General features: G+C 47.7%; 2 protein-coding genes and 1 pseudogene across 2 annotated transcripts; all 3 read right to left on the reverse strand.

Annotated features, from left to right (window-relative positions):
- Positions 1 to 205: 205 nt before the first annotated feature.
- LOC139479848 (uncharacterized) lies at positions 206 to 1,854 on the reverse strand. The gene is made up of 2 exons (XM_071262746.1): positions 1,807 to 1,854; positions 206 to 1,192 (listed from the first exon to the last, which is right to left on the reverse strand). Exon 2 carries the CDS (start codon positions 1,185 to 1,187, stop codon positions 648 to 650), a length of 540 nt encoding a protein of 179 aa, XP_071118847.1. The 5' UTR covers positions 1,188 to 1,192; positions 1,807 to 1,854; the 3' UTR covers positions 206 to 647.
- LOC139479849 (uncharacterized) lies at positions 1,100 to 3,934 on the reverse strand. The gene is made up of 2 exons (XM_071262747.1): positions 2,852 to 3,934; positions 1,100 to 2,228 (listed from the first exon to the last, which is right to left on the reverse strand). Exons 1-2 carry the CDS (start codon positions 3,861 to 3,863, stop codon positions 1,240 to 1,242), a joined length of 2,001 nt encoding a protein of 666 aa, XP_071118848.1. The 5' UTR covers positions 3,864 to 3,934; the 3' UTR covers positions 1,100 to 1,239.
- A 127-nt stretch (positions 3,935 to 4,061) lies between these two features.
- LOC139479850 (uncharacterized) lies at positions 4,062 to 5,336 on the reverse strand (annotated as a pseudogene).
- Positions 5,337 to 8,122: the final 2,786 nt, after the last annotated feature.

Raw genomic sequence — 8,122 nt, forward strand, 5'->3', positions numbered from 1 at the left:
CTTAGCTGCTAATTGTATATACCAAAAATGCTACCGTTGCCATGGCCACGCGCGTGGCCGACGGCGATTGCAGCTAGCGCTGCTGGCCTGAGACTGCTACCGCTGTCCGGCCCCCACGGTAGCATATTTAAACGCTACCATTGCTTGGCAACTCCCACGTTGCCAAAAGCAGCTCCACGCTGCTGGCCTAAGTCAGACTGCCGCTGCCCGGCCCCAGGTAGCCGGCCAAAGCAGATCCCACTGCCCGGCCCCATTAGCAAAACCATTGTGCGGCTCCCGCCGCGGACCCAACTGTCAGCTACCGCTTGACAAGACGACTTCCGCCGCCGGGCCCATATACGTGGCAACTGTTTGCCCCAACGTATGTTATTCTACGATTCCCCGGCTGAAAAGTCGGGAAAGACAAGGTTCCCACTGAGAAGCAGGTAACCCCCGGAAAGGTTCCCGCTGAAAAGCAGGTAGCCTTAAGCACGAGTATTAATTTAGAAGCAAGTTAATTTGTTACTAGCAGTGTAGCCCACAAGAACCCCGCCACAAAGCACCAGAGTGCTACCCCACACCCACGGCCACGCGATACGCGGAGATAGCATTGTTGCCCGGCTTGCTTATGTACTGAAAGGAAACACTAACCTGTGGAGATAATATCCTTACTGGCGCAAAACGAGCGCCAGGGCATGCAATAAATTGTCCGTCAACACACAGAGTCCTTTGTCACTGAGGTGGACGCCCTCCCAGGCGTACCATGTCTTGTCAGATGTCAGGATCTGGGGATGTGGCACTGTTGTACCGCCGAGCTCTTTGACTCGGTTGGTCAGTCGGCGGTTGATATTCTTCCGCATCCCCTCGATCTTTCGTGGATCCCTTGCATCGTGCCAGTAGCGCCTGGGCAGCATTGAGGATACGATGATCTTGGTGTCAGGAAGCTGGAGTTGTATCCGAAGGATTGATGCCACCATGTCAAGGTAGAGTTGGCTGCCTTTGACCGAGCACAGGTCGTTGGAGCCCAGGTGAATGATGAGGGCTCTGGGGCTGCGCCGTGTCGCCTTGACCTGTGCATCCAGAATGGTGTCCAGCTCCTTCCACCTCATCCCCCCTCGTGCCAGCCATAGCATCCTCGGTTGGTTCGGGCTGGTGCCCTTCAGGAGCAAGTACTGCCGTGCCCTGGCCATGTAGCTGGATCCCACCATCCAAACTGTAAACAATAAGAAGTGTAGTAAGTACCATGAAAGACTATTTGATTTAATTGTGCAACATTGAATTTGTTGGTAAGCGTATGTAAGCATTGTAGCAATCTGATTTCCACCTGCCGTATTGTTGTATGAGGTGTTCAGGCACCCCGTTCATGGCTGCTGATGTGGCTGCCCCAATGCGGAAGGAGTGCGAAGAATAGCAAGCCGTGTTTATGTTGCTGTGTGCTAAGGCCTTTTTTAGGAGTGCCTGGAATTGGTACCTTGTAACGGGGGAATGGTCAAAGTGGACGAATGCATGTTGTGGGCCGGAGGGGCGCGCCTCCAGGTAGTGCTTGATGGCGACTACCGGACATAGCGGATTACCTGGTATAGGTGACATTGTAACTGTTGTCCCCATCCTGTACTGATCAGACTTTGAGTGTGGTAAATGGATTGAAAGCTGCTGGGGGTTGCCCGAGAAGCTTAAATTCTGGATGGCGCAACCTGTTTTTGAGGGTCCAGTTTGGACGAGTTCGCTAACCCTAAAGAAACCGAAGAAGGCTGTGCAGTAGACTGCCTTGAACAGCCTGGCTTCATATGCTGATGAGCATACGTGAGGCAGATTGTTGGTTACTACCTGCAGCAGATCTGCAGTGATCGGTTTTCTGGTGTCTGGTCGGCCCGCTGATTTGTGTAAGCCGGTTACAATCTTGCCTACCAGGAAATGGTTTGTACAGTCGGTGAGCCCGTGGAATTTGTGGTGTGAAGACAGGGCTGCAATGTAAGTCTTGACTGTGTTAGGGGAGTGGTGAGTGACTGACAGATAAGCAATAAAGTTTACGACCTGATCCAGCGGGACTGGCCACACCTCTTGTAGCTGGTGTGCGGACCGGAACTGGTGCAAGGCATTGATGCCTGTTTGGTAAGTGGCCCATGTATTAGTAGACAGAGATTGTTGTAGGAGTCTGCCGGCTTCCTGCCTCAGATCAGCCATATGTTGCACGGGATAGGTGTGGGGTTCTGGTCCGCGGCTGGTGCTGCCTCTCGGAAGCGTTTGAGCTGAAACCTCGAGAGAGCATCGGCAATAGTGTTAGCAGTGGAACATACATACTTTGCCTTAAACATAATATTATATCGGAGACACTGCAGGATTAGGCGACGGAGTAGGCTCATCACTCTGGGGGCCTTGGTTGACTGCTTGTTGATTATTGTTACGACGGCTTGGTTGTCGCAGTAAAAGAGGACCTTTTTGTTTGCGAGTTGCTTGCCCCAGATTTGGATGGCCAGTGTGATGGGGAACAGCTCCAGGAGCGTCAAGTCCCGTGTAGTTCCATCCGTCACCCACTGGGGTGGCCATGCGCCGTTAAACCATTTGCCCTGCATGTAGGCCCCAAAGCCGGCGCCACCCGCTGCGTCTGAAAACAGCTGGAGGAAATCACTGTCCACCCATAGTTGGTCCTGAAACACTGAAACGCCGTTATAACTCATAAGAAATGTTAACCATATTTGTAGGTCTTCCTTGACCCAGCTGGTAATCCTAATGTGGTGAAATGGTTGCTTACCTTTGCTAAGCAGATCGATTAGCCTGCGGCTGAATGCCCTTGCCATTGTTATAGCCCTGCACATAAAGTTAAGCTTGCCTATGAGGGACTGAAGGGCCCTTTTTGTGACCTTGATGTTACCTGTTGACAGGATGTCTTGGATTTCCCTTGTTGCCTCCTTGATCTTGGGCTCTGGGATTCTGATCTGCATTGCAATGGTGTCGATTTCCAGCCCTAGGAATGTCAGTTTGGTTGTAGGGCCCACCGTCTTGTCGTGCGCAATAGGAACCCCAAGCTGTTGAAGTGTATTCACGCATCCGTTGAGGTTGTCTGAGCAGTGGCTGGTGCCTGCTGTGCCCCCCGTTAGGAAGTCATCCAGGTAATGCATGACCGGACACGTTGGAAGATGCGATTGCATGCACCATTGCAAGAAGGTACTAAACGTCTCAAATATGGCGCAAGATATGGAGCAGCCAAATGGTAAGCATTTATCGAAATAGAACTCACCTTCGAATCTGATGCCTAGCAGCTCGAAATCGGATGGGTGGACTGGTATAATTCTAAAGGCCGACTGAATGTCGAATTTTGCTAGTAATGCTCCCTTTCCCAGTTGTTGCACCATCTGGGTAGCTTCATCAAATCTGGCGTACACAACGGAGCAGGCCTCTGTGTCTATGAAGTCATTTATAGATTTACCCCTGGGATAGGATAGATGGTGAATTAGACGGAATTCCTCCGCATGCTTACCCAGGTGCTGATCATATCCTGGCTGCTTCTTGGGCACCAGGCCTATTGGGGATACTTGGAGGTTGTCTAGGGGGGTGTCCTTGAAGGGGCCCGCCATCCTGCCAAGGTCGACTTCCTTTTGTAGTTTTTGTTTCACGTAGCCTGCCGTATCTTGGTGTGTGGCTGATCGCAAGTTTCGTGCCAGGCGACCCGTGCGGCTTCCCTGGAACTCGAGCTTAAAGCCAAAGCTAAAACCTACCCATAAATAATTTGCATCTCTGTAATTGACCCTAGCATATTGGCGTAAACAGGGTGCCATTTCATTGAGATCCACGGGGGAAGGGGCCATTGAATTTACCTGCCTTGCCGGCTGGTTTTCTGTTAGGAAAGGGCTGATTGGGCTGGTATGGGGTCGGTTGGACCCCATTCCCTCGAAAGCAGGTCCTAGAGCTATGGGAATGTTTGCCACACTTACCGCATTTGTGAGTGTACTTACAGTTGACCCTGCTACAGCCAAATTTATTGAAATCCCAGCATACCTGACTGGCGATGTCCCCCTGTACGCGTGTCATTGCGCCCCGTCCGCCTGATTCTGGTTGTAGTACCGGCTGCGTTACCATGTACTTCAGCCACAACTCCCCGTCGATGTTGTCCCAGCGTCGTGAGGGGTCCCTTGACATTCTGTGTCGGAATTGTTGGTCGTAGGTTGACCAGGCATCCCCCCCGAATCGAAGTGCCGCCGTTCTTATGGTTTCCATGTAGGACAGCAACCCCTGGGTTGTGCGGACCTCGGAGTGCCTACTAACGTAAGTACACATGAAAATGTGGAAAGCTGAAGTCCAGCTTGCCAGGGACAGGCGCTTTGGTTGCTGTTTTATTGGTTTAAAATTTTCCTTACCTGAGGAGTCATACGCCATGGTAATCGTACCGTCCTCGTGACTTCCCTCGGTGTTTGGTAGTATTGTGCCGAGGTCGACATACTCGCCACGCCAGATTTTTTCCCTCACCTGTTGTTTGACGTGCGCGTCTATTCCGTCCGCACGGAAGGAAAGGGAATCCCCGTATCCGGCGATGTGATTGGCTTGGGCCGCGTCACCGTCGGCCTCGTTGTGCGCATCGGGGATTCTCCCTATGTTGGGCGAAATGGCGGGAGAACTAAAACCAAGCCTTACCTGTTGGTTTGCGCTAACCGGGCCGGGCGCTGAATGTTCCAGCAACTGGAGTATTTTTCCCAGTTGCTCGTTTACCTGGGTAGCCGAGTTGGCAACCTTCGCGGCATTTACAAGTTGCGCCGATTGTACGTTAATTCTGTTGCCACCTTCGATATTTCCGTAATTGGCAGACTCACCATCAGCTGTTGTCTCCTGTACAATGTGTACTCCCGGGGTTTGTCTTCTGGTTGTCCTGGCCTGCTTGGCTCCCCTCACAAGCTTGTGGTTGACGGTTGCTCTTCTCTTGGGAGGCATCACGAAAAGTCGGGGTGGTGAGTTGGTATTCCACAAGCGTAAATTGTCCCGAGGGTGAAGTTCGGGAGTAGAGCGGAATAAATGCGATACGGCGAGTGCTGAAATAGATGGTATTCAAAGCGTAATCGGCGAAACGGTCGCGATTGTGTAAATGCGATACGGCGAGTGTTGGAATAGATGGTATTCAAAGCGTAATCGGCGAAACGTTCGCGACTGGGTACAAAGGAAACGTAAAATGGGAAAGCGATTAGATACAGTGACACACGTGTGTACTTGGGGAAGGGCTGCTCGCGAATGACGGACTAACAAAGGGCGGGATGATGCTTGCGCGGGATTATTCCCCGGGCACGGTGCCGAGTGGTGGCCCGGGGTGATTGAGTTACGAGGGGTGATTGGGTTACAGACGTAATTAGCCCATGGTTTGGATACGCGCGATAAAGTCATTTAGTAGTTAGTACTAAATGTAAATATTCCTACCATCAATGTTACCCTAGATTAATATTAGTTCATAGCCAATTTTGAATATACTCACATACATAACGGCTCTGTGTATTATTTCCCACCAATATGCTGGTACAGTTCGTAGAGCTTGGCTATATTTAATAAACAAAAGACGAGTTGGAGTTGCTTATCATACAGTAAAACACTGCGGGGAGACAAAACCACGAGAGGCGCATCTCTGAGTGGTTTATTCTCCCTACTGTGCTTTAATGTACGATAAACGGACGAGTCGTTTATTTATGTGAAATACCAATAATATGTACAGCCTCTTTAAGGTTTATTCTCCCTGCTGTGCTTTAATGTACGATTAACGGACGAGTCGTTTATTTCTTATGTGAAATACCAACATTATGTTCAGCCTCTTTAAGGTTTATTCTCCCTGATGTGCTTTAATGTACGATTAACAGAAGAGTTGTTTATTTATGTGAAATACCAACATTATGTTCAGCCTCTTTAAGGTTTATTCTCCCTGATGTGCTTTAATGTACGATAAACGGACGAGTCGTTTATTTCTTATATGAAATACCAACATTATGTACAGCCTCTTTAAGGATGTTGAGACAATGTACAAGGTGTAAAAATATATACCCTTATCTAAATATTGATGATTCATCCATTTTATGCACAGGCTGGTATTTCCTGCATATTGTCACAATTCTCACGTTCGGTTACTTGTACCTTTTCTCCCAATATCGATCATGAAATATAAGATAAATCACAAAAACACAATGAAGAATGAAGCAGTGTTTATTTCACGATAAAACATTGTGCTATCATGACGTCATTTCTGGAGATTCGAACATGCACTCGCAACTTGATGGCGTTATATATTGGACGACGGGTTTTTTTTAGGGATGTGTCTAGTAAGTTGTTCCCCGTAGATGTAGCTGAACTACGCATAGAAACGAAGTGACCGAAAAGTAGGAGATATATCACAATCGGTATTAGGAGAAATGGTACTGATAATCGACGTGAGGATTGTGAGAATATGCGAGGAATACCAAACTTAACCCACCTGTTCGTAAAATTGTTTTGTCCGACATTTCCGAGGTCGGATTCTAGTGAGGGAGTCATCATTATTAAAAAATGGGTAAATATTGTCAAAGCATGTACATTTTATCAACATCCTTAAGAGGCGGTTAATAATGTTGACATCTAATAATAAATAAACGACTCGTGGTCGTTGTTGATCGCCCCTCGTGGTTTATTCTCCCTCCGGTGTTTTATTGTACGCTAAACAACAACCACTCGTCGTTTATTTTTTAAATAAACCACACGCCGTTTTTCTTTGTTTCTTGCGATTTATCGCGTAGCTATCTTGTATTACTTTTTAAACCTGTAAAGAGAAGCTTTGTAAAAGAAATTTATATTTTGGCTAAATATTGCAATTTGACGTGGCCTAACCAGGAACATTGTCGAGTGAATACCAGACATAAGGGGCGTTTCCTTTGCGTGTTCCATGTAGTGTTTGTATGAACTGCGTCGTGAGTTAAATATTAAATCACAACCAGCGCCCACCAATTGTCGCACATGCGTGTTTGGTTACAGGAAGCGCATTGTCACATGCGTATCTGTAGAGAGCGCGGAGACGTCTTACGATTAGTCATATGTGAAGCTTGTAAACATGTGTCAGTGTACGACGTATTGTATTCACGCCCATACACTGTTCAGATTCCCGAGCCTCAGATCATACCGTATTTCCTTAAATTAGTGAGTGAGTATGATTTTACACCGCTTTTAGCAATATTCCCGCAATGTCACGGCGGACACCAGAAATGAGCTTCACATATTGTACCCGTGTCGGGAATCGAACCCGGGTCTTCGGCGTGACGAGCGAACGCTTTAACCACTAGGCTACCGGATAACCCCTTACACTGAGTGAGTGAGTAGGGTTTTACACTGTTATTGCCATATACCCCGAAATATCAAGGCAGGTTGCAACAGGAATGGGCTTCTGTCATTATCAGGTGAAATGAGGTTTAACGTCGCCTTCAAGATTATTGCACTTATATAGCGACGTGCATGCACGTGTGTGTGTGTGCGTGCGTGTGTGCGTGCGTGCGTGCGTGCGTGCGTGCGTGGCTGCTTGTTCTAGTCCGGAACTGTGCCGGTTTTATCGAATATAAAGACGAACCGTTGTGAGCTATGAATTATGAAAGGGTATTTAACTTCCTTTGTGCAATCTTACATTACAATTAATAACCAGGAAATAATATTATTGTTATTGACGACCAACACCGTATTAGATTCATACATGCAAGTTGTGAATAGGAGAGAAATTCCCATCACATCGGGTTATGGGTCTTCAACATAAAGTGTAGAAGAGGAAGAAATATCCTGTGGAGCTTTTTGAGGTTTTATTTACATGTTAAACCATGTAAGAGAGTTAGGTTTTACGACTCTGTGACCAAAAACTCAATTATTAGTACATGTATATCATGGGCTGTCGGCTTAAGGAAAGTGAAAAGAAAGTCCCTAGTTTCCCTTTAGAAACAGTGAGATAAACTGTATATCTCCCCGGTAAGTCTATCACAAGGAAAACATGATATGCATCCAAACTATGTACATGACCCACTTAGCAGGGGTATAGGATGTATAAAGTAGACACATGTCTGTCAAGTAGACCCTACGCATGTCTAGACAGCTGTGTCACGTGTGTTTCTGCTTCATGTACACAGTTTTGCGGAATACTGCGCCGACGTTTTATAACAGGAAGAAC

Source organism: Haliotis cracherodii, unplaced genomic scaffold (assembly GCF_022045235.1).
Source record: "Haliotis cracherodii isolate W230 unplaced genomic scaffold, xgHalCrac1.p SCAF_4, whole genome shotgun sequence".
Classification (NCBI taxonomy): domain Eukaryota; kingdom Metazoa; phylum Mollusca; class Gastropoda; order Lepetellida; family Haliotidae; genus Haliotis; species Haliotis cracherodii.

What these genes read in the sequence shown, in the direction of transcription:
- LOC139479848 (XM_071262746.1), bottom strand. Translation starts at nt 1,187, where the DNA reads ATGGTGGGATCCAGCTACATGGCCAGGGCACGGCAGTACTTGCTCCTG.
- LOC139479849 (XM_071262747.1), bottom strand. Translation starts at nt 3,863, where the DNA reads ATGGGGTCCAACCGACCCCATACCAGCCCAATCAGCCCTTTCCTAACA. An exon ending in CCAAGACATCCTGTCAACAG is followed by an intron (nt 2,229 to 2,851) that starts GTAACATCAAGG and finishes TCGAGGTTTCAG; the next exon opens with CTCAAACGCTTCCGAGAGGC.